Here is a 23,783-nt window from a genome sequence, read left to right as displayed (position 1 = left end):
TGTGGAATCTAACATATGCAGCAAGGACATGTGGAATCTAACATATGCAGCAAGGACATGTGGAATTTAACATAGGGAGCAAGGACATGTGGAATCTGACATATGGAGCAAGGACATGTGGAATCTAACATATGGAGCAAGGACATGTGGAATCTAACATATGGAGCAAGGACATGTGGAATCTAACATATGCAGCAAGGACATGTGGAATCTAACATAGGGAGCAAGGACATGTGGAATCTAACATATGGAGCAAGGACATGTGGAATCTAACATATGGAGCAAGGACATGTGAAATCTGACATATGGAGCAAGGACATGTGGAATCTAACATATGCAGCAAGGACATGTGGAATCTAACATAGGGAGCAAGGACATGTGGAATCTAACATATGGAGCAAGGACATGTGGAATCTAACATATGCAGCAAGGACATGTGGAATCTGACATATGGAGCAAGGACATGTGGAATCTGACATATGGAGCAAGGACATGTGGAATCTAACATATGGAGCAAGGACATGTGGAATCTGACATATGCAGCAAGGACATGTGGAATCTAACATAGGGAGCAAGGACATGTGGAATCTAACATATGGAGCAAGGACATGTGGAATCTAACATATGCAGCAAGGACATGTGGAATCTAACATAGGGAGCAAGGACATGTGGAATCTAACATATGGAGCAAGGACATGTGGAATCTAACATATGCAGCAAGGACATGTGGAATCTAACATATGCAGCAAGGATATGTGGAATCTGACATATACAGCAAGGACATGTGGAATCTAACATAGGGAGCAAGGACATGTGGAATCTAACATATACAGCAAGGACATGTGGAATCTAACATATGGAGCAAGGACATGTGGAATCTGACATATGCAGCAAAGACATGTGGAATCTAACATAGGGAGCAAGTGCCATGAAAAGATTTGCAGAGCAAAGTGCAAGATGACAAAAGCCAGACTGAAACTGAAGTGAAGGGTCTTGGTCCAGTGCTCTCCTCCCCCCGTGATGCTGCTTTGTCACACTGGGATGTTTTTGGAAAAGATTCAACTTTTTTCATTTTTCAAGCAGCTCTTTGGAACCAGAACCGTTATATTGGTTTGGCACCAGTACCCAATAGTATCCAAACGGTACCCATCCCTACAGTGCCCTCACTGTAACAAATGATCCTTTTGTTGGTGAATGAACAAATAAACGAAGGACTGGATACTTTAAGAAGCACAACATCCAAACATCTCAACTAAGAGTCGGTATACGGACGATCTGGCAGAGTGATTGGATGAACTGGGCTTTTCTTTCAGTCTTGATTAGACCAATGGCTTCAGCTGAGAAGGTTCTGGAACATGGAGACAGACAGGATGAGAAACACAATCCTGCACCAGATCAGCAACACAGAAACTTGTAACAAACACCATCTCAATGTTGGAGTCATTTTCCGTACTGGTCTTTTGACCTTTGAGAAGATCTTTTTCCAAATAAAACGTGTGACTGTTTTCTAGAGTGCGCACAAGCAGCAGGCCGTTCCTGTAAACAGTAACAGTAGCAACAGCAGCAAAGCATTTTAGGAGGAATCGGCTGGCGGCTCCAGTTTCTGGGTTTACTGGCTGGAAACACAGGTTTTTCATGAAGTGTGTTCCAGTTATTTTAACTACAGAGTTTTTGCATTTAAAACCAGGTGTTGAGCTCTAACTGTTCTGACTCAGTTCATCCCTGATGTTTGTAATCCAGTTTCATCCATTCTTTCTTTTTGATTATCTTGTCATGTCCAGCGGATTTTACCTTCAACACAGTGTTAGGAATCTCCTGACACACAAGGTGTGTATTTGTATAAACCCCTTTTGTATTGAAAGCTAAACCTTACTCACAATGATTATGTCTGCATCCATTTCCTGCTGGACTGGACAGAAAAGAAGAACGAGGAAGAAGAGAGTGGAATGTTAGAGATGGGGATAAAGAGAAGGGAGAGGAAGATGATGAAGACGTTGGAGGAGGAGTAACCCTTGTGCTATCCTAGGCACTTTGGGAGCTGGGTCATCTAGACCCACTAGACAGTGCTCTGAACCTTTTTTCTTCAATGATTTGTGATCTTCACTGGTGTCCATGGATTCCATGAAATCTTTCCACCTTTATCCACCTTTGTCATGGTAGGGAGAACACGTCAATGGAAGGGGGGGTCATAGGATGGCACAAGGGTTAATTAAATATTCTCTTGGTAGTATTTTCAATACATACAAGTATTGCTACATGTAGGGTCCCGATATTTCACAGAATCATGGTCGGCCCCTGCCTTGCTCTCGGGGACCAACCATGGGCTAGGTGGGAGGTTGCCTGGAGCATTGGGTGAGTCTCCCTTGAGGGGCCCTGGCCCGTGCCTGGGGTTGGGGCAGAGGGAAGCCCAGAACTCCTGGGCGGCGGTGGGGTGCTTGTCTGGGGCTGTGGGGGCTCTTCTGGGGGGCCCCATGTTGGGCCCTACTGGCGCAGCGGAGGGGCTGCTCCTCTGGTTGGGCTGGAGCTGCACTCTCCCCAATGCCTATTATATACATGAATGTACATGAACATACATAAATATACATGAATATACAGACATATACATAAATATACAGGAATATACATGAACATACATAAATATACATGAATATACATGTACATACAGAAATCTACATAAATATACATGAATATACATGAACATACAGGAATATACATGAATATACAGGAATATACATGAATATACATAAATATACAGGAATATACATAAATATACAGTAATATACATGAATATACAGGAATATACATAAATATACAGGAATACACATGAATGTACATAAATATACAGGAATATACATGAATTTACAGGAATATACATAAATATACATGAATATACATGAACATACAGGAATATACATGAATATACAGGAATATACATGAATATACATAAATATACAGGAATATACATAAATATACAGTAATATACATGAATATACAGGAATATACATAAATATACAGGAATACACATGAATGTACATAAATATACAGGAATATACATGAACATACAGGAATATACATGAATATACAGGAATATACATGAATATACATAAATATACAGGAATATACATGAACATACAGGAATATACATGAATATACAGGAATATACATGAATATACATAAATATACAGGAATATACATAAATATACAGTAATATACATGAATATACAGGAATATACATAAATATACAGGAATACACATGAATGTACATAAATATACAGGAATATACATGAATTTACAGGAATATACATAAATATACAGGAATATACATTAATATACAGGAATATACATGAATATACAGTAATATACATTAATATACAGGAATATACATGAATGTACATAAATATACATGAATATACAGGAATATACAGTAATATACATAAATATACAGTAATATACATGAACATACATAAATATACAGGAATATACATAAATATACAGGAATACACATGAATGTACATAAATATACAGGAATATACATGAATTTACAGGAATATACATAAATATACAGGAATATACATTAATATACAGGAATATACATGAATATACAGTAATATACATTAATATACAGGAATATACATGAATGTACATAAATATACATGAATATACAGGAATATACAGTAATATACATAAATATACAGTAATATACAGTAATGTACAGGAATACGCATGAACAGCTGCAGCCTGTAGGATAAACAGTTTTTATCCTACACCCAAGAATATTTGATATTTGGTTAAAGAAAGTTTAAATTAAAGCAGCAGCTGCTAAAACTGTAAGATGTTTCTAAACGCTCACTGTATCTTGAGAACATTTATTATCATTTTTAAGTTTGTTTTAACAATTCAACACTTTTCTGTTTGTAAATTCTTTTAAATTAACTAGTCGTCATTTCCTGATGTTAAGGCCCGTTCACACCGGGACGAATTTCGCCGGCGATTGTCGCCGACGTTTAACGCCTCGTGACTAAACAAAGGGCACCAATGAGAGCGTGCACACCGACGCGAAAAAACGCCACGCGTCAAAGCGTCAAAAACAAACGCCTCGGGTTCGTTTTTTTTTTTCGACGCGTCGCGTCGAAATCTACTCGACCAATGAGAATGGCGCTTTTGCACACGTGTCTGGAGCTTCTGAAGTTACAGTAAAACACAACTTGTGGGCGCTCAAACACAAAACTGCCTTGCTGAGCACACATACCAGCGAAGAAGATAGACGCCAAGTAGCGTCTACACTGCCGTGAAGAAATAATGACGGACATTCTAAAATATCCCCGAACCAAGCACCAGTTGGAGCTACTGGTGCTTGAAATATTCATGTTTTCTTTGTATTAATCTGACAAGCGCGTAAATACTTGCTCTCTTCTTCTGAGTGAAAAGCGACTTTAAGAAGCGTAAAGTTGCGCAGCGCCACCTTGTGTACAGGAGTATTTCTGTTTACATTAAGCGCCATCTAATGTCAGGGAATGAAATTGCATGTTCACTCGGCTCATCGTCAGCGAAAATCGCCTGGGTGTGAACACAAAAAACGTGGCGAAAAACGCTGGCGAAAAACGCTGGTGAATATTCGTCCCGGTGTGTACGGGTCTTTAGGTATACATAGGTATGCACACATACACAATGATATAAGAGTCACTCAGAGAATAATGTCAGTCGCTGTAGCTTTTAAATACAAACTGACAAGAAATAATAACAATACAAATAAAGAAATAAATAACAACAAAACCATAACGAACAGAACAGAACCCAAATGTGACCAGAGAACCCACAATGATTTGGAAAGATGATTTGACGTGGCAATCATGTCATTTTACTCTCAGTTTGGAGTTAAAGGAGATCATATAATAAACCTGACTATTTTCACCACAGGAGATGTAAATCATAGGAGAAAATTTGATTTCAAACAACAGATTGTTCGAACAAAACTAAAGCAAAAGTGTTTGTCTATAGTCGGGGTAAAACTGGAATTCCCAGGAGAATCAGTTAAAAAGTTGTCAAAATATTGTTCAATTTAAACGGATGTATTAAACCAAACAAATTAGTTTGTACAAACTTGATTGTTGAATGGAATGTTTGGAATGCCTGTATTAAATGAATGGAATGTATTTACTGTATATTTGAACTGTATTTGGTCAAATCTGAGCACAGGTGATGGTGTGAGAAATGTAAAAAGGATGCAATGTTTCAAAGGGAGCAGAGAATTCTAAGAATTCTTCAATTCTGCTCCCTTCTAATCATGAAAATGTTCAATATGTGGGACAAACATGTAAACATTTGAACTTCAATTTTCATGAAAGAAACCAATAAATAAATGAACTGAAAAATGAAATTTGTAGTTTTTGGAGCACAGAACACGTGAGGTTCTAGTCCTGTTCAGTCTCACTGTAAGCGGCTGGCCTGGGACCAGAGAACCTAATTTTGTTTTATCATGTGATAAAATGACAAAAAAGATTTCCTGATTCTTGTGAAACGTCAATCTCTGAAACTGAGTGAGGAAGGAGTGGTAGAGTCTGCAGGTGAACGGGGGGGGGGCTGAGTAACGATGCCTCCAAAACCTCCTTCCAGCCTCCTGCACATGAAGCCCATTGAGGACCCTCAGGCTATTTTGGGCCACTTGAGTGCACGTTGCCCTGACTCGGGCCTTTGGGGGCTTTGGGGGCCCGGTGTGTGTTCAGGGTTGTGTCCGGCTGCTGCCACACATAAATGAGCAGTGTTTCTGCCCACACACTGACTCTCTTTCTCCATACATGGTGGGGGCCAGGTGCAGCGGCTGCTGTGGCTCAGTGCTGCAGCGATAACACGGCCCACGTCAGCGGACGGACAAAAGCTGCTCTGTGAAGCTGCACAGCTGTGACACAGATGAATGTGGACAGAGTCTGGATTCTGTCTGGATTTCAGGAACTTTAGTGCTTCATTGTCCCTGTGTAACACCTTCCTGTTCAAAACCCAAATACTTAGTCTTCCTGCTGTTGCCTGCATGGACTGGACCCCCCCATTGGTCCCCCAGACACCTGGATGATAAAGTTCAACATCCTCCATTCAGTTATGCACAGTAAAAATGATGGGGGGAGGACACGTTGAGCGGGGTTTACTCCATTTAACCCGTTTCTGAATATGGTAAATGGGTTGGTGGTTTGAAGCTCTGCCGCTCAACAAAATAAAAGCCTCTGAATCTCCAGCAGGGACAGCAGACAGCTCCCACCTGCTTCCAGTGGCTCGCCTGACTCACGCCTCGTGAGCCGTCGTGAACAGACCCGACTCCCTCCGCCAGAAAACCCGGGAATTGGACCTGAAGCGTAAAAAACTTAGAGGGTGAGAAACAGACGAGCCGGACTCTACATCTGAAACCATCTCAGTTTGGTTCAATCAACTCCAACCCTTTTTTGGATCCTAGGCCTAAATCAAATCTGATGTCTGAGTTTAAACTTGCAGAGCCTCGCCGGCGGGTTTCTGCTCCGGGGAAGGAGCCCCCGCAGACTGACGGCACATCAGCTGTGCTCAGAGCGCCTCCTCCCACATGTTCGCTCTCTTTGTCATCAAAACTCACCACTGAGAGCTACCAGACATCATGAATCCACCATGTCCAACGCGATCCGGCGCTCCGTTCACAGTCGGGGCGCCGGGCTCCAGGGGGCGCCGAACCGAAGTGGGGGTTAGTTAGTTATGGTCCATATTTTTTAATGTCTCAGCTGTTTGTGCACATGTGAATGATATGATCAGAAGCACGTCATGACTGATTGGGCGTCCTGCAGCTCCTCCTTCACGCGGGTCTTGTTGCATGAGCGTGCGCTCCAGTGCGTCTGGCTGAACGACATTTTGGATTTTAGTTGAACATTTGGAGATGTTTGACTACAATAAAGAAATCTACTTTATTCTATTAAACCACTAACTGATATCCAACACAAACATAATTGAAAATTAAAAATGTTTCTATTTTTACATAGAGTTTAGTCTCTGTATTCTTTGAAAATCTTCTTAACACAAAGTTTATATCAAACAGCTGTGAGGATTGAGAGAAAGACGAGAAAAGAGAGAATCAGGACAGATGGAGGAAAGAAACAGGCTGGTCTGATGGTGGACGTTCAGGACAAAGACAGTTCATACCAAGTGTGATGACTGCAGTCCCACAAGATTATTATTAAGGTGAAGTGTACAGTCCCATTTGTTTTTCTATGTATTTTTGCTATGCATTGATTCTTTGTTGTTTGAGTTTTCATGTGGAGCTGTACCGGTTTAGAGATGGTGCCAAATGGGTTCTACCATTACCTGGACTCCATGGGGAAGGGAACGGGTTAATGGCTGGACTAAATATCTGTGCTCTTGGCCGTGATTGTCTGATCCTTCACAGTGGTGTCAGAAGTGGGATCAGTTGGTCAATAGCTCAGGTTATTTCTTCATTCCCTTTTTCTCCAAGAAGCCATGCAAAGAACCATGAGAAGTGGCAAAGCTTCAAGAGGAGATGGATCAAACCAGCCGATGGATTCTGAGGCACAAACCCTGGAGGAAAAAGAAAACAGAGCTTCTGGAGGTTCAGATTGCACTGAGGGCCCAGGTAAGGTATCAACAATTATGGATATGATGTCTCTTCTCCGCGCTCATATGGGACAGCAGGAAGACCGGGAAGCTAAACAGAAAGAGGAGCAGACACGCCAGCAACAACGATTTAGGGCGCTTCTCCAGGTGGAAGTGCAAGCATGAACCACACCTGCTCCTGATTCCAGGTTAAAATCAATCTGAACCACCAGACTTGGACCCTTCGGAGGTGGGTTCTCTCCCCCAAAGTGGCTCTGACAGCAACCTCATGAATGCCCCATCAGGTCTGTCACACTTCTATGAACCTAGAATGGAAAAGCTGACAGACCATGATGATATTGACAGAAACAGAGACACTTCCATAAAAAATCAACATACAAGTATTCCATACAGCTGTGCACCACTCATGGAGAGCCACAGGAAAGGGGGCGGAGCCCAGGGAACCCTCAGCCAACCAGGACACAAGACACAAGAACAGGTAAAACAAACACAACTGAGGATTGGGACAACAGTAGATGACACAGAATATGTATGTATTTATTCAATATCTGGAGGTATGACCTCATGCATATTGGATATATTTCATTAGACAGTATGTACTATGTCACAAAGCATGTATTTATTCAATACCTGAAACTAACAGTATTTGCATTTACTGCTAAATATATAATATCCATCTATACAGACAGACAGATCATTATAAAAACGAACAATTTATGAACCTTTGTAAAATGTGTGTAATATAATATAATACACAATTCATGTGGTTTGGACAACATGAAGAAACTGATTTGCCATCATCATCAGCTGAACAACCTTTAAGCAAATGCATGTTTGCTTTAATTGGATGGCGTGTTGACCTCCTAGCTCCCACACAGCCGACGTGCCGTTTGGCTCAACAGACCTGCAGTCAATTTGCTTAAGCCTGTCCCATTAAATATTTCCATAGCATCAACGTCAGAGATACTTTCTCCAAACCAAAAACCTTGATGTTGAGATAAAAGCCAAAGAATATGTGAGCATCTGTGAGCGCAGCAGCACCATGGAGAGGCTTTTGGTGGCCGTCTGCCTTCTGTCAGGTAGGTCTGTCTTTTTCACCACACATGATGAATGAATGGAAGGGAAGATTCTTAGCTGTGTTGATTGGATGTTTTTTCCCAGAGATCTTCACCCTCTCCTCCTGCCTCCGTCAGTACCACTTTGTGAATCAGTCTTTGAACTGGACTGAAGCGCAGATCTACTGCAGACAGAACTACAGAGATCTGGCCACCATAGAAGACCCTGAGGAGCTGAAGCAGCTCATCAACGGAGTCTCATCTGCTGGTGTCGGCTCGGACGTCTGGATCGGTCTGTACAACCAAATCCACTGGAGATGGTCTGATGGTTTCACGGGGAAAGGAGCTGATTACCGGAACTGGAACACGACTGATTCAGACCCAGATTTTATTTCAGCCAACCAGTTCTGTGTAAATATTGGAGATGGTGGGGAATGGTGGGACCGTTCTTGTGGGAATAATTTCACCTCCATCTGCTACAGAGGTAAGAACATCATTTTCCTTTGACCTTGGGCATCTTTTGCAGTTTTGTTAATTGTTCTTATTTCTGGATGCTCTTCTTCTTCTGCCCCCATGCCTCCAAGAAATATTGAGTGAAAATATAAATCTAAAAATCCTGCCAGAATTGTGTATGTCTTTACTGCAATCTTCTCAAAAGAGCCTGCTCTCTCTCGTTCTAACCAGGAACACAGTTGGATCCTGAATTGGTTCTTGTGAGCAAGTCTTTGACCTGGTCCGGCGCTCAGAAACACTGCAGGGAGAACTTTGTGGACCTGGTCTCTGTGAGGAACGACATGGAAAACCGGAAGATCCAGAGCTTGGTGCCACAGAGCAAAAGGTCCTGGATCGGTCTGTTCAGAGATCCAGACCTGTTCTGGTCTGACGGGAGCAGCTTTGGCTTCGGTTTCTGGGATGGTGGGAAAAACGTGATTGGCTCCATGACGGTCATCTGTGGTGTGACGTCTGTGCAGAGATCAGGAAAGTGGAAGTTTCTGTCATGTGATCAAAGGCTGCCGTTTGTCTGCTACAGCCCAGGTAAGCAGAGGATTTCTAAAGAAAAGAGGTTGGAGGACAAGTCTTTGTTTGGCTGAATACTATAAATCCTTCAACTCATAGTTTTCCTGTTTCTCTTTCTTTATTCTAGTATCTTCCTCCATGTTTTGCTGCTTAACTCCTCCTACAGTGTTTCATCTATTTCAACCATCCAACTATTCAAATGTTCAGCTCTTTCAGCTTTTCCAGCTCTGACTTTTGCTCCTTTAAATCCTTGAACTTTTCCAGATATTCCAGGATTTCTGCCTCCATTGAAACAAATGGGAATCCTCGATGCAGAAGCTCGCTGGTTCGATACCCGACTGGCATTTTTCACAAACATATCTTTTCTGTTATTCTGCTGTTTTAACTTTATTTATGCTCAACTTGGATCATTTCTTTGTTTATTTCTTTATTTTTACCAATTCCTACCCCATAAGTTTCATTCAGTAATGCAGCATCAACCCTATATTTCCTTCTGGAAAAGCAGCTCCTTCTAAATTCAAATTCATTGTATTTAACATACCACTATCCGTTCAATAAAATACATAGTTAGTTGTAGTTAGTAAAAGTCATTTTCTTGGCTTTGGCAAATCCTAAAAGAAATGATTTGAAGTTCTGTTCTCTATAGTGGCAAACAAGATACCAAAGTCGTCTTGTTTACACAAGAAAATGTCTTTTCGTCTGCAGACACCAGATAAGCACACACCAAAGGCAAAGCCAGCAACAAACTCAAACAAGCTGCAGCCCACGAAGCTCTGCCTGAAGTCCAAGAGCAGAAAAGTTGGAGTTCTTCTTTTTAATGAACCGTTTTTATGAGCAAACCTCTGCTGCTCCAAAACCAGAAACACCGTTTGAATGTCATCTTTAGTTTGAGTTCACTAAAATCTATCGAAACTATTCCTTATATTTAAAATGCAGGAAACTGCTGCAACTCATGTAAATGCACGGTTAAGAACACGTGTGCACGTGGGCGGAGACAGCTGAGACCCACATGGAGGATTTAGAGGAGTCAACAGCTGAAACAAAGTCCCACCACAGTGAGATCAGCTTCACTGACTCATCAGGAACTCACACAGCTGGTCTTGGGTCCATTCCAGCTCTGGACACACAGCGGAGCCCAAAAGGACTTTAGTCTGTTCCCCCATAATACACAAGAACTGCTTTGATTAAAACTAGAGGTTAACCAAATCTCTGCTTTAAAAAATAATGTTTAAGTGATGTTACGTTAAAAAATGTTTCTGTTTTTTCCGTTTATGAGTCTTTTGTCAGACTAATAAAAGAATTTGATGTGATGCAGCTTTGGAAACAGGTTTCAGCCTAAAATAAATACTGCTTCTTATTTTTAATGTAGTACTTGTCTTTTAAGATTTGTTCCAACAGAAAGTCAAATGAACAGATAAAGTAACAGAGGCAGAAAAAGAGTCCGTACCACAGTCCCTGTCTGGGCTCTGCCCTGCAGAACCTGCAGCATTTGGACCGGACTCCAAAGAAGCCTCTTCCAAGACACATGGAGGATGCCGGTTTGTGAGCATCTGCACCGAGGACTGCCTTAATGCCCCTGAAGACGGGTCAACACTCCGGGTTTGTCTGGATCTAATACTTCATATCTTCTGATTTCATGCAGTGACAGTGAAGGTGCTGGTAAAGCTGAAGCTCCAAACGGATGAATCTGTGGATCTGAACGACGCTGCTTTGAAAGCAAGCCTTCAGCAAAGGGTAAAACTAGAGTCTGAAAGCCCGTGACCCCCCCACGTGTAATAGCATCTGTGTGTGTACCAGTTTCAGGAGGAGCTGAAAGCCAGAGGGGTAAATGCCGTCACCCTGAGGTGGAGCCAGCAGAGTGATGGAAGAGTTTTCCAGAAGGAAAAGAAGAAGAAAGGAATGTAGCCCCGCCCACCCTGCAGCGGGATCCTGGACGCTCAGATCGGACGTGTGCCATCCTATGACCCCATGACTGTTCTCCCCTGACAAACATGAACGTCAGACTACAGAACAGCTTGGTGTAGCTATACTGTTCACTTAAAAAATCCAAAGCTTGACAAAACACCACAAAGACAAATTAGGCTAAAACTGTTACAGTTGTCAATAGTTTGAAACTTTTATTTTAATTTAGCTTTCTTAAAAACGAATATTGTCAAATGAATAATACAGGTCAAATATTAGATTTTTCCTCATATCTTAAGTTATGAAGAGAAATTAGATCAGAAGATTTGTGTGTGTGTGTAATACTTGGTTTGGAACTTGTGCCTTTTGTGCATAACTGTGTGTACTATCAAGTGTGTACTCACCTGTACGCTCAAAAACGCACATATATGAAATACAATTTACGCACGCACAACTTGACACTACAGCAGCCTAACTTTGCCCTGCACCTGTCCCAGGGGACCATCCTGACCTGCAGGGGCCACAGAATACCCCCCCCGTGGAGATGGCGGATGATCAATCTGATATGGGTTGGCTCCCAAAGTTCTTGTAATAATATATAATGTATATATATCATATAGTAATAAAATGATGGATGTTCTGCTGTTAACTAGAAGTTGATCATAAATACCTTCATTCTTTATTGATTATGTTTGATGTTAAGTAATAAGATGGTGTATAAACTACATCATGTTGGTTTGGTTTTGCTGCAATACATGATCACAATAGAAATCATGTTAGAAGCACAAATGAATATTGTTGCTATAGCAACTGTTTGGGAGTTTCTGTCAGGAACTATTTCCCCCAAAGTGGGGTAATCACAGCAGGCTGCAGTTTTAGAGTTTATGTCACGATTTCTAAAACTGTTGGATTTGTCTTAAAAACCACACAAAAGTCAGCTTATGGATGGATGGACGTACGTCACCATTTAATGAATAATCGTTACAATTAGACCATATAATTAACTGCCAGGCAGGGTCAGAGCCAAAGAGGCCGTCACCGTCTGTACTGCAGGGCTCCCTAATGTCGCTCAGTCATGTCTTTTAACCAATCAGAAATCAGGAAAACAGAGGAATCATAAAAAGACTGAAAGACTTGGTCATTTTTTTGAAGAACTTTCATTTGAGGACGATGGAAACGCTGGATCCAGCAGAGGAAACTACTTGGAGCTCCTTTCTGTCATTGCTGACAGAAACACGGTGATGCATTACGACCCGTCAACTGATAAAGTGTTTAGTGGGACTTCAGGTGAAATACAAATGGAACTGATCAGTGCAATTAAAGTGATAGAAGAAGAAATCAGAAGTGAAGTGAAAAAGTAGCGTTTTAGTGGATTTAGAGGCTTTGATTGTGGCTGCAGGAATGTTCAATAGTCAATGCAAAGCTGGTTTCTGCATCGTAAAATGGTTCATGAGGGGTTCAGGGATTCAGACGTAGTTCTACTGAAGGTCCAGGTGTGTAACGGTCTGCCACTGGTCTTTATATTCGTGAACAGATAATCTGCCTCCCGCCTGTCTCCAAAGCTCCTGTTGTCCGTCTTTTGTGTTGGCCATTTCTGTGGAGTGTGAGATTAATGTGTCCGATGTGACTGGAGCACGAAAAAAGGAGCGCTTGACAGTTTGGACCGTGTGCCAACATACTAGCAAAGCATTGTGGGATTTGTAGTTTGAGCAGTAAAGGAATACACTGCTGGTCAGCTCTAATGCACATTTGATATAATCTAGCAGGCCAATGATAACGGGCCTGAGTTTGACACATGTGGGGTGAGGGATGAACAGCAGTGGACCAAGCACTGAACCTTGAGGAACACCTTGCAACAGAGGAGCAGTGGAAGATGAGCGGTTGTTCCCTGTGAGAAACTGTTGCTGGTTGGTGCGGTAGGACTGAAGCCGGGACAGAGCAGAGCCAGTGAGACAGTTCTTTAGGCGTGAGAGCAGGATGGACGGACTGATGGTGTCGAATACTGCAGTGGATGGAGAGCTGTCCAGAGTCAGAGGACAGGAGGATGAAGAGCTGTCCAGAGTCAGAGGACAGGAGGATGGAGAGATGTCCAGAGTCAGAGGACAGGAGGATGAAGAGCTGTCCAGAGTCAGAGGACAGGAGGATGAAGAGCTGTCCAGAGTCAGAGGACAGGAGGATGGAAAGATGTCCAGAGTCAGAGGACAGGAGGATGAAGAGCTGTCCAGAGTCAGAGGACAGGAGGATGAAGAGCTGTCCAGAGTCAGAGGACAGGAGGATGGAGAGATGTCCAGAGTCAGAGGACAGGAGGATGAAGAGCTGTCCAGAGTCAGAGGACAGGAGGATGAAGAGCTGTCCAGAGTCAGAGGACAGGAGGATGGAGAGATGTCCAGAGTCAAAGGACAGGAGGATGAAGAGCTGTCCAGAGTCAGAGGACAGGAGGATGAAGAGCTGTCCAGAGTCAGAGGACAGGAGGATGGAGAGATGTCCAGAGTCAGAGGACAGGAGGATGAAGAGCTGTCCAGAGTCAGAGGACAGGAGGATGAAGAGCTGTCCAGAGTCAGAGGACAGGAGGATGAAGAGCTATCCAGAGTCAGAGGACAGGAGGATGGAGAGATGTCCAGAGTCAGAGGACAGGAGGATGAAGAGCTGTCCAGAGTCAGAGGACAGGAGGATGAAGAGCTGTCCAGAGTCAGAGGACAGGAGGATGAAGAGCTGTCCAGAGTCAGAGGACAGGAGGATGGAGAGATGTCCAGAGTCAGAGGACAGGAGGATGAAGAGCTGTCCAGAGTCAGAGGACAGGAGGATGAAGAGCTGTCCAGAGTCAGAGGACAGGAGGATGAAGAGCTGTCCAGAGTCAGAGGACAGGAGGATGGAGAGATGTCCAGAGTCAGAGGACAGGAGGATGAAGAGCTGTCCAGAGTCAGAGGACAGGAGGATGAAGAGCTGTCCAGAGTCAGAGGACAGGAGGATGGAGAGATGTCCAGAGTCAGAGGACAGGAGGATGAAGAGCTGTCCAGAGTCAGAGGACAGGAGGATGAAGAGCTGTCCAGAGTCAGAGGACAGGAGGATGGAGAGATGTCCAGAGTCAGAGGACAGGAGGATGAAGAGCTGTCCAGAGTCAGAGGACAGGAGGATGGAGAGCTGTCCAGAGTCAGAGGACAGAAGGATGGAGAGATGTCCAGAGTCAGAGGACAGGAGGATGAAGAGCTGTCCAGAGTCAGAGGACAGGAGGATGAAGAGCTGTCCAGAGTCAGAGGACAGGAGGATGGAGAGATGTCCAGTCAGAGGACAGGAGGATGAGGAGCTGTCAAGTCAGAGGACAGGAGGATGAGGAGCTGTCCAGTCAGAGGACAGGAGGATGAGGAGCTGTCCAGTCAGAGGACAGGAGGATGAGGAGCTGTCCAGTCAGAGGACAGGAGGATGAAGAGCTATCCAGAGTCAGAGGACAGGAGGATGAAGAGCTGTCCAGTCAGAGGACAGGAGGATGAGGAGCTGTCCAGTCAGAGGACAGGAGGATGAAGAGCTGTCCAGTCAGAGGACAGGAGGATGAGGAGCTGTCCAGTCAGAGGACAGGAGGATGAAGAGCTGTCCAGTCAGAGGACAGGAGGATGAGGAGCTGTCCAGTCAGAGGACAGGAGGATGAAGAGCTATCCAGAGTCAGAGGACAGGAGGATGAAGAGCTGTCCAGTCAGAGGACAGGAGGATGAAGAGCTGTCCAGTCAGAGGACAGGAGGATGAGGAGCTGTCCAGTCAGAGGACAGGAGGATGAAGAGCTATCCAGAGTCAGAGGACAGGAGGATGAAGAGCTGTCCAGTCAGAGGACAGGAGGATGAGGAGCTGTCCAGTCAGAGGACAGGAGGATGAAGAGCTGTCCAGTCAGAGGACAGGAGGATGAGGAGCTGTCCAGTCAGAGGACAGGAGGATGAAGAGCTGTCCAGAGTCAGAGGACAGGAGGATGAAGAGCTGTCCAGTCAGAGGACAGGAGGATGAGGAGCTGTCAAGTCAGAGGACAGGAGGATGAGGAGCTGTCCAGTCAGAGGACAGGAGGATGAAGAACTGTCCAGTCAGAGGACAGGAGGATGAGGAGCTGTCCATTCAGAGGACAGGAGGATGAAGAGCTGTCCAGAGTCAGAGGACAGGAGGATGAAGAGCTGTCCAGTCAGAGGACAGGAGGATGAAGAGCTGTCCAGTCAGAGGACAGGAGGATGAGGAGCTGTCCAGTCAGAGGACAGGAGGATGAAGAGCTGTCCAGAGTCAGAGGACAGGAGGATGAAGAGCTGTCCAGTCAGAGGACAGGAGGATGAGGAGCTGTCAAGTCAGAGGACAGGAGGATGAGGAGCTGTCCAGTCAGAGGACAGGAGGATGAAGAGCTGTCCAGTCAGAGGACAGGAGGATGAGGAGCTGTCAAGTCAGAGGACAGGAGGATGAGGAGCTATCCATAGTCAGAGGACAGGAGGATGAAGAGCTATCCAGAGTCAGAGGACAGGAGGATGAGGAGCTGTCCAGAGTCAGAGGACAGGAGGATGGAGAGATGTCCAGAGTCAGAGGACAGGAGGATGGAGAGCTGTCCAGAGTCAGAGGACAGGAGGATGAGGAGGATGAAGACATGTCCAGAGTCAGAGGACAGGAGGATGAAGAGCTGTCCAGAGTCAGAGGACAGGAGGATGAAGAGCTGTCCAGAGTCAGAGGACAGGAAGATGAAGAGCTGTCCAGAGTCAGAGGACAGGAGGATGAGGAGGATGAAGAGCTGTCCAGAGTCAGAGGACAGGAGGATGAAGAGCTGTCCAGAGTCAGAGGACAGGAAGATGAGGAGCTGTCCAGAGTCAGAGGACAGGAGGATGAGGAGCTATCCATAGTCAGAGGACAGGAGGATGGAGAGATGTCCAGAGTCAGAGGACAGGAAGATGAGGAGCTGTCAAGTCAGAGGACAGGAGGATGAGGAGCTATCCATAGTCAGAGGACAGGAGGATGAAGAGCTGTCCAGTCAGAGGACAGGAGGATGAAGAGCTGTCAAGTCAGAGGACAGGAGGATGAGGAGCTGTCAAGTCAGAGGACAGGAGGATGAGGAGCTGTCCAGTCAGAGGACAGGAGGATGAAGAGCTGTCCAGTCAGAGGACAGGAGGATGAAGAGCTGTCAAGTCAGAGGACAGGAGGATGAGGAACTGTCCAGTCAGAGGACAGGAGGATGAAGAGCTGTCAAGTCAGAGGACAGGAGGATGAGGAGCTGTCCAGTCAGAGGACAGGAGGATGAGGAGCTGTCCAGTCAGAGGACAGGAGGATGAAGAGCTGTCCAGAGTCAGAGGACAGGAGGATGAAGAGCTGTCCAGTCAGAGGACAGGAGGATGAGGAGCTGTCAAGTCAGAGGACAGGAGGATGAGGAGCTGTCCAGTCAGAGGACAGGAGGATGAAGAGCTGTCCAGTCAGAGGACAGGAGGATGAGGAGCTGTCCAGTCAGAGGACAGGAGGATGAAGAGCTATCCAGAGTCAGAGGACAGGAGGATGAAGAGCTGTCCAGTCAGAGGACAGGAGGATGAGGAGCTGTCCAGTCAGAGGACAGGAGGATGAAGAGCTGTCCAGTCAGAGGACAGGAGGATGAGGAGCTGTCCAGTCAGAGGACAGGAGGATGAAAAGCTGTCCAGAGTCAGAGGACAGGAGGATGAAGAGCTGTCCAGTCAGAGGACAGGAGGATGAGGAGCTGTCAAGTCAGAGGACAGGAGGATGAGGAGCTGTCCAGTCAGAGGACAGGAGGATGAAGAGCTGTCCAGTCAGAGGACAGGAGGATGAGGAGCTGTCCAGTCAGAGGACAGGAGGATGAAGAGCTGTCCAGAGTCAGAGGACAGGAGGATGAAGAGCTGTCCAGTCAGAGGACAGGAGGATGAAGAGCTGTCCAGTCAGAGGACAGGAGGATGAGGAGCTGTCCAGTCAGAGGACAGGAGGATGAGGAGCTGTCAAGTCAGAGGACAGGAGGATGAGGAGCTATCCATAGTCAGAGGACAGGAGGATGAAGAGCTATCCAGAGTCAGAGGACAGGAGGATGAGGAGCTATCCATAGTCAGAGGACAGGAGGATGAAGAGCTATCCAGAGTCAGAGGACAGGAGGATGAGGAGCTATCCATAGTCAGAGGACAGGAGGATGGAGAGCTGTCCAGAGTCAGAGGACAGGAGGATGGAGAGATGTCCAGAGTCAGAGGACAGGAGGATGGAGAGCTGTCCAGAGTCAGAGGACAGGAGGATGAAGAGATGTCCAGAATCAGAGGACAGGAGGATGAAGAGCTGTCCAGAGTCAGAGGACAGGAGGATGAAGAGCTGTCCAGAGTCAGAGGACAGGAAGATGAAGAGCTGTCCAGAGTCAGAGGACAGGAGGATGAGGAGGATGAAGAGCTGTCCAGAGTCAGAGGACAGGAGGATGAAGAGCTGTCCAGAGTCAGAGGACAGGAAGATGAGGAGCTGTCCATAGTCAGAGGACAGGAGGATGGAGAGATGTCCAGAGTCAGAGGACAGGAGGATGGAAAGCTGTCCAGAGTCAGAGGACAGGAAGATGAGGAGCTGTCAAGTCAGAGGACAGGAGGATGAGGAGCTATCCATAGTCAGAGGACAGGAGGATGAAGAGCTGTCCAGTCAGAGGACAGGAGGATGAAGAGCTGTCAAGTCAGAGGACAGGAGGATGAGGAGCTGTCAAGTCAGAGGACAGGAGGATGAGGAGCTGTCCAGTCAGAGGACAGGAGGATGAAGAGCTGTCCAGTCAGAGGACAGGAGGATGAAGAGCTGTCAAGTCAGAGGACAGGAGGATGAAGAGCTGTCAAGTCAGAGGACAGGAGGATGAGGAGCTGTCAAGTCAGAGGACAGGAGGATGAGGAGCTGTCCAGTCAGAGGACAGGAGGATGAAGAGCTGTCCAGTCAGAGGACAGGAGGATGAGGAGCTGTCCAGTCAGAGGACAGGAGGATGAAGAGCTGTCCAGTCAGAGGACAGGAGGATGAGGAGCTATCCATAGTCAGAGGACAGGAGGATGAAGAGCTGTCCAGTCAGAGGACAGGAGGATGAGGAGCTGTCAAGTCAGAGGACAGGAGGATGAGGAGCTGTCCAGTCAGAGGACAGGAGGATGAAGAGCTGTCCAGTCAGAGGACAGGAGGATGAGGAGCTATCCATAGTCAGAGGACAGGAGGATGAAGAGCTGTCAAGTCAGAGGACAGGAGGATGAAGAGCTGTCAAGTCAGAGGACAGGAGGATGAAGAGCTGTCCAGAGTCAGAGGACAGGAAGATGAAGAGCTGTCAAGTCAGAGGACAGGAGGATGAGGAGCTATCCATAGTCAGAGGACAGGAGGATGAAGAGCTGTCAAGTCAGAGGACAGGAGGATGAAGAGCTGTCCAGTCAGAGGACAGGAGGATGAAGAGCTGTCCAGAGTCAGAGGACAGGAAGATGAGGAGCTGTCAAGTCAGAGGACAGGAGGATGAAGAGCTGTCCAGTCAGAGGACAGGAGGATGAGGATTTCATTTGCAAATGTCATGTGAATTGGGAATGCTGGACTCACGAGGACCAAGTGGAGTCAACGGCAGCAGGAGTGGAGCGTCCGTCCTCAGTGGGTCGTCCTTGTCCTTCTCCAACAACAACGTTGTCATGACAAAACCTGCATCATAGAAACGCACTGGAACCGGTCTGGATCAGTTCATTTGTATGAAGAAACCCTTCCTGATCTTCCATGTGTGAGCGGGCTGCAGATGCTACAGAGGTTAGCACCACACCACGCTGACGGCGGGCAGCGCCGGTGTCCGTCCTCCTTAAAGCTTGTTCCACATGTTCTAGGTGACTCTAGCGTGTGTGCTGACGTATCCAGGGTGCTCACCTGTGCTGGGATGGGCTTCTGTGACCCTCAGGGGGGTTAAGCCAGGTTAAAAACAGGAAAAAAGGGCTCTGAGGAGGACTGACAGCTAGCTTCATTGGTATTTTATATGTGGGATCTACGGCATGGATCATTCAGACCTGCAGAAGCGTCTCAATGTCACAAGTTCAGTCACCTTGATTGAAAAAACTCCCATCATGCTTCACTTTCACCTGAAGGAGGATTCAAGTCTGCACAGGAAGAAGTGCCAGACGTTTGCACAAAGCTCTTTAATATCAGATGAGCAGACGTGTTAGAAACATAAACAGTTAGTGCGTTACATTTCTTCTGAGCCCCCATGATGCACTCTGTCCCAACCCCTCACCGCTCCTCAGAAACGCCAAACACAAGCCAAAGATACTCGAGTAAGGATGGTGCTTTCAAAGAGTCTGACATGAGGTCAGCACCACTACGTCATGCATGGCAGAGTCATGAAGCACGGCCTGGATCCAAACGGGAACATGGGACGGACATGTTAACGTACATACAGAACACGGCGTTAGTCCGTAAGACCCAAACTGTCCTGTTCGTGGTTTTAGAACCGCTCTGACATCGCGTGTGGTCCTGAAAGGACAACAGGAAGTGGAAAACAGTCCAGAACAAAATGAGAATCCTTAAAGACGAACGGCGAAGCGTTTGCATTTGTGGCGGTTGGATGAAACCTCTGGAACAGGTGATGCCTCACCTGCAGGTCATCCACCTGTTCAGACTCTGGAGCCACGCCGCCGGCGGTTCTCCTCTACCCGTCTTGTTGGTCTGGCTGGGATGGAGTCGCCTTCCTCTCTCTCTGTTCCAGAAGGACGCATCGACATGGGAGGGGCTGCTGCAGGCTTTGGCCTCAGCCCCCCCAGGTGAGTAAAAGCTGCGGATGCGTCCGGACACGGCTTCTTGTGAAAACGAATCCGGCAGGCGGGTGAAGAACAGGACAAAGATCCGGTTCTCCAAGGTGGGGGCGGATGCAGATACCTGTGGGAGGAGCTTAAACGGGCCATGCAAACGCAGCTCCCCCCCTCTGCGAGGCTGTCGGTCATACATTCAAACCACACTGCAAATAAAAAGCTGCAGGTGCTGCCCCCCCAGGCATGAGCAGCCCCTGAGACCGGAGCCTGTGGGCTCACAGCTGGGGGGTGGAGGGGTCCGGGCAGCACATTTGCAGGGTTCTGGAGGCGTTTCCGTCTAGAAGAGGCGCGCCGCCTTCTTCAGGTCGTTCTTCTTCCACAGAGCCAGACGGTCGAACTGCTCCAGCGTCATGCCGAACACCTGCAGGAAGTCCTCAGGCGACAGGTGTCTCTGCAAGCAGAACACACGGAGAACACGCCTGAACTCTCACCGGATCCACACGCTGCATGACTCTTCACGTGAAGAAGTTCTGTCTACGAAGATCTGACTGGGTTGGGTTAGTCTCTACATGATCCAACTAACCAGGTAAACCCGGTTAAGGTCACCGAGTCGGCCGTGTTTGTCCCGTCAACCATCCATCCATCATCGATTCCCTTTCTGGGTCACGGGGCTGCTGGAGCCTATCCCAGCCACAGGTGAGCAAAGGCAGGGGACACCCTGAACAGGTCGCAGCAGTCGATGGTGATTTGTCTGAGTCATCGTATCTATGGCAACGACTGTCACCAAACAGGAGTGACCTTATTGTGAGTCCCCGCCTCTTTCCACGCCTCTACCTCTTGAACGCGGCGTTTCCATTGACTATGACATTGAGCAAACTGGATTTGGGATACTAAATTTGCCTCATGGAAACACGTCAATTAAAAAAAAAAGGTTATTGACGTAAATTAATAAAAAAGGTTATTGCATTGGAGGAGGTGGTTTTTGGGGCGGATCAAAATGGACGGATTTCTGAAAACTACAACAGAACGACTTTTCTCTTAATTATATGAGACACGTGATCAACAACTCGTCACAGGTAGACAGTTTGCATCCATTTTATCAACCCGCACTGAGTTGCTGGAGCCCGTCCTGGCTACTGTGGGTGACGGAGGGATTCAGCCTGCGGTCGCTAAACCGGATCCCGGCATTGCAGCTCGCCACGCCCGGCGCTGGAGCCCGTTTGCTTGTCATGTCGATGTTTTGGGGAGAAACTGAATAATCTCATGAAGCTGATGACCGACGCTTCTGTAGAACTTTTTCAAATAAATAAATCTGATCTTTAAACATCCTCTGTATCTTCCATACATTGTCATGAGACACTCAGACAGAAATGTGAAAGTCTCTGCTGTCAATCAAAGTATTGCTCACATCCATGTTTTTAAATGACTTATGTCCTGAGTTGGTTTGTGTTTTTCTCATATTTAGGTTATGATGGAAACAGTGAATTGGTGTTTTTACGATAAAGTTTTGTACATTTGCGTCATGGAAACACCGACTGCATCCAGCTTTCTCTGTCTACTGAGAGAATTCTACAAACCGTTGAGACAGAACCACATTTGAATCTGCAAACAGTCATTTTATATTTGTTAACCTTCGTTCTTATGTTATAGTTTAAATCCTGGTTTATCTGTGTTGAACCCCGGAAACACGGGAAAATCTTTCTCTACGCTTTAAAAGAATTTGACAAGAAGAAGGAAAAGGATGAAGTCTGCTGCCATTGGCTCTCCAAAATCTGTCAATCAAACGCCCTGCCGTTCCCCGTCAGACCCAGATGCTTTACGGTCTATGCTCTTTACCCAAACCCCAGTGAGTCAGCTGGCGGTGGAGGGTGGGGCTCACCTCCAGGCGGGTGCGGTCTACGTCTCTGGGAAGCTTGACCTTCACCCTGTGTGTCACCGCCAGCACTTCATAGGGGTAGACCTGCACCGCAAAGAAGGAGCTGATGCTGTCAGAGACCCCGGCCACGGCTGTCCAGGAGGTTAAAGGTCATTTGCTGGGTCTTACCTTATATTCTGAGGAAAAACACAAAAAACAAACAGAATCAGTTTGCTTTTATGTCAAATGCAGACATGACAGCATCATTGGACATTATGGACAACCTCTCCCCTAAAAGCAAAAGTCAGGAAGTTTGAAAGCTCCATTCTGTTCTGGCTGAAGGACTGTCCACTCTCTCCTGATGTTTCCAAACACGCAGCAGCAGTCGTGCAGCTACAAGTGACCTTAGCTCTGGACACTGGTCTGCCTCCAAGCAGCATCTCATTCTGCATCAGATCAGAAAGAGATGCAGCACAACACTCATGCAAACTGAGGGACAGAGCACTGCATTCTGGGAGTGTTCTTTCCACAGCTGAAAACTGGTCATCAGTCTCTCTAGTATTTAATACTTGCTGCTACAGTCTAAAGCTCTTTTTGTGGAAAGATATCGTTCCTGGATCTTTGGAGTTTCAGTTTTCCGTCACAGAAATGCTGATGCCATTTATTCTCTTTGTGCACCAGAACCACACCTACATGTGGAACTGGGTCTGCTTGTTGGGTCTGCAACAGAGTCCCGATGAGCTTCTCTCCTTTCCAGCAGAAGCAGAGGAAGCAGAGGTGTTGGTGCTCCGTTGGTGCCCTGGTCTGTGCCCATCCCACACCAGCACCCGGACCTCCAGCAGCTGAGCGAGCGGGTCAGAGCTGTCTGTCATGATCTGGAGCCTCAGTATTCAGGACCGATAGCTCCTCCCACTCTTTGGCGGTTGCTTGTTCCAGCGTTTGTTCCTGACCCCCTTTCTGTCCCTGGTTAGGAGTTAGTCTGTCTCCTTGGTGTTCTGCAGTTTTGGCCTTTGGATTCCAGATGTTGGACTTGTTGACTGGATCCCTCCTCGTTCCTTGACGCCTCCAGAGCGCTCCTTCTCCGGTAGATGAGAAGCTTCAGCGTAAGAAGAACCTGGATTCTCTTTTCTTTGGAGCTGGACACATTAACACTGTTCTTTTCTGATGCTACAGTGAACTCTTGGAGATCTCCAAATAAACTCAGAGATCTACTCCTGTTTTTAGCTCGTTCTACTGGGAACACTGAAGACAGATTTACTGTTTCAAGAGGGGGGGGTGACTCTTCTAACCCCCTGTTGTAACATCTGTCCATCACACGAGGCCTTCAGCTCTGATCTGTTTGCTCAGCCGCTGGACGGGACGAGTCCAAAAGAATCTGGTTTCTGATGAACTGCTGTGACGTGTCCTAGTCCTAACAGCTTTAAAGCCTGAAGTAACAGCTAAATAGCACTACGTACGGTTTTAGCCTAATACTGAACAGCTTTAAGCTTTTACAAACTTAAAAACAAATTCAGATTTCTTTTTAGAAAAGCTGAAACCCAAAGGTCCACCTTCTGTTGGTGCTGGAGGCAAAGCAAGACCAGCCAAATGTTTCCGTTCTGAAGAAACCTTTCAGGCTTCCACATTTACTCCCTGTTAAAACGTTCTACCTCCTAC

The 23,783-nt window shown here is 46.2% G+C and overlaps 3 protein-coding genes across 30 annotated transcripts in view; 1 reads left to right on the top strand and 2 right to left on the bottom strand.

Annotated features, from left to right (window-relative positions):
• Window positions 1-8,534: 8,534 nt before the first annotated feature.
• On the top strand, window positions 8,535-12,204 carry LOC105353779 (lymphocyte antigen 75-like). The gene is made up of 5 exons (XM_078936310.1): window positions 8,535-8,660; window positions 8,743-9,120; window positions 9,321-9,671; window positions 11,296-11,387; window positions 11,451-12,204. The coding sequence occupies exons 1-5, from the start codon at window positions 8,624-8,626 to the stop codon at window positions 11,556-11,558; spliced, it is 966 nt and encodes a 321-aa protein (XP_078792436.1). The 5' UTR covers window positions 8,535-8,623; the 3' UTR covers window positions 11,559-12,204.
• Window positions 12,205-19,648: 7,444 nt separating this feature from the next.
• On the bottom strand, window positions 19,649-22,295 carry LOC144987311 (actin-binding LIM protein 2-like; the record flags this gene model as incomplete). Its single annotated transcript, XM_078936651.1, has 2 exons — window positions 19,649-20,723; window positions 22,152-22,295. Coding segments are annotated over 2 exons (258 nt in total), but the record flags the coding sequence as incomplete, so codon positions are not given.
• The window catches only part of ablim2 (actin binding LIM protein family, member 2), a 64,005-nt gene continuing 62,401 nt past the window's right edge, over window positions 22,180-23,783 (bottom strand). For 27 of the 28 annotated variants that reach the window (XM_078936484.1, XM_078936495.1, XM_078936503.1 and 24 more), the window contains one exon: window positions 22,180-22,324. In XM_078936484.1, the coding sequence (XP_078792610.1) occupies window positions 22,299-22,324 (26 nt within the window). In that variant the 3' untranslated portion in view covers window positions 22,180-22,298. Of the gene's footprint in view, window positions 22,325-22,399; window positions 22,574-23,783 lie in introns of those variants that run through there. The other variant, XM_078936486.1, reaches the window with a different exon arrangement.

Source organism: Oryzias latipes, chromosome 18 (assembly GCF_053564925.1).
Source record: "Oryzias latipes strain Hd-rR chromosome 18, Olatipes_Hd-rR_3.1".
Classification (NCBI taxonomy): Eukaryota; Metazoa; Chordata; class Actinopteri; order Beloniformes; family Adrianichthyidae; genus Oryzias; species Oryzias latipes.
The sequence above is the reverse complement of the archived record's forward strand: the minus strand, read 5'-3'. Positions and strand labels throughout refer to the sequence as shown.

What these genes read in the sequence shown, in the direction of transcription:
- LOC105353779 (XM_078936310.1), top strand. Translation starts at nt 8,624, where the DNA reads ATGGAGAGGCTTTTGGTGGCCGTCTGCCTTCTGTCAG. An exon ending in GGCCGTCTGCCTTCTGTCAG is followed by an intron (nt 8,661 to 8,742) that starts GTAGGTCTGTCT and finishes GTTTTTTCCCAG; the next exon opens with AGATCTTCACCCTCTCCTCC. An exon ending in AAGCAAGCCTTCAGCAAAGG is followed by an intron (nt 11,388 to 11,450) that starts GTAAAACTAGAG and finishes TGTGTGTACCAG; the next exon opens with TTTCAGGAGGAGCTGAAAGC.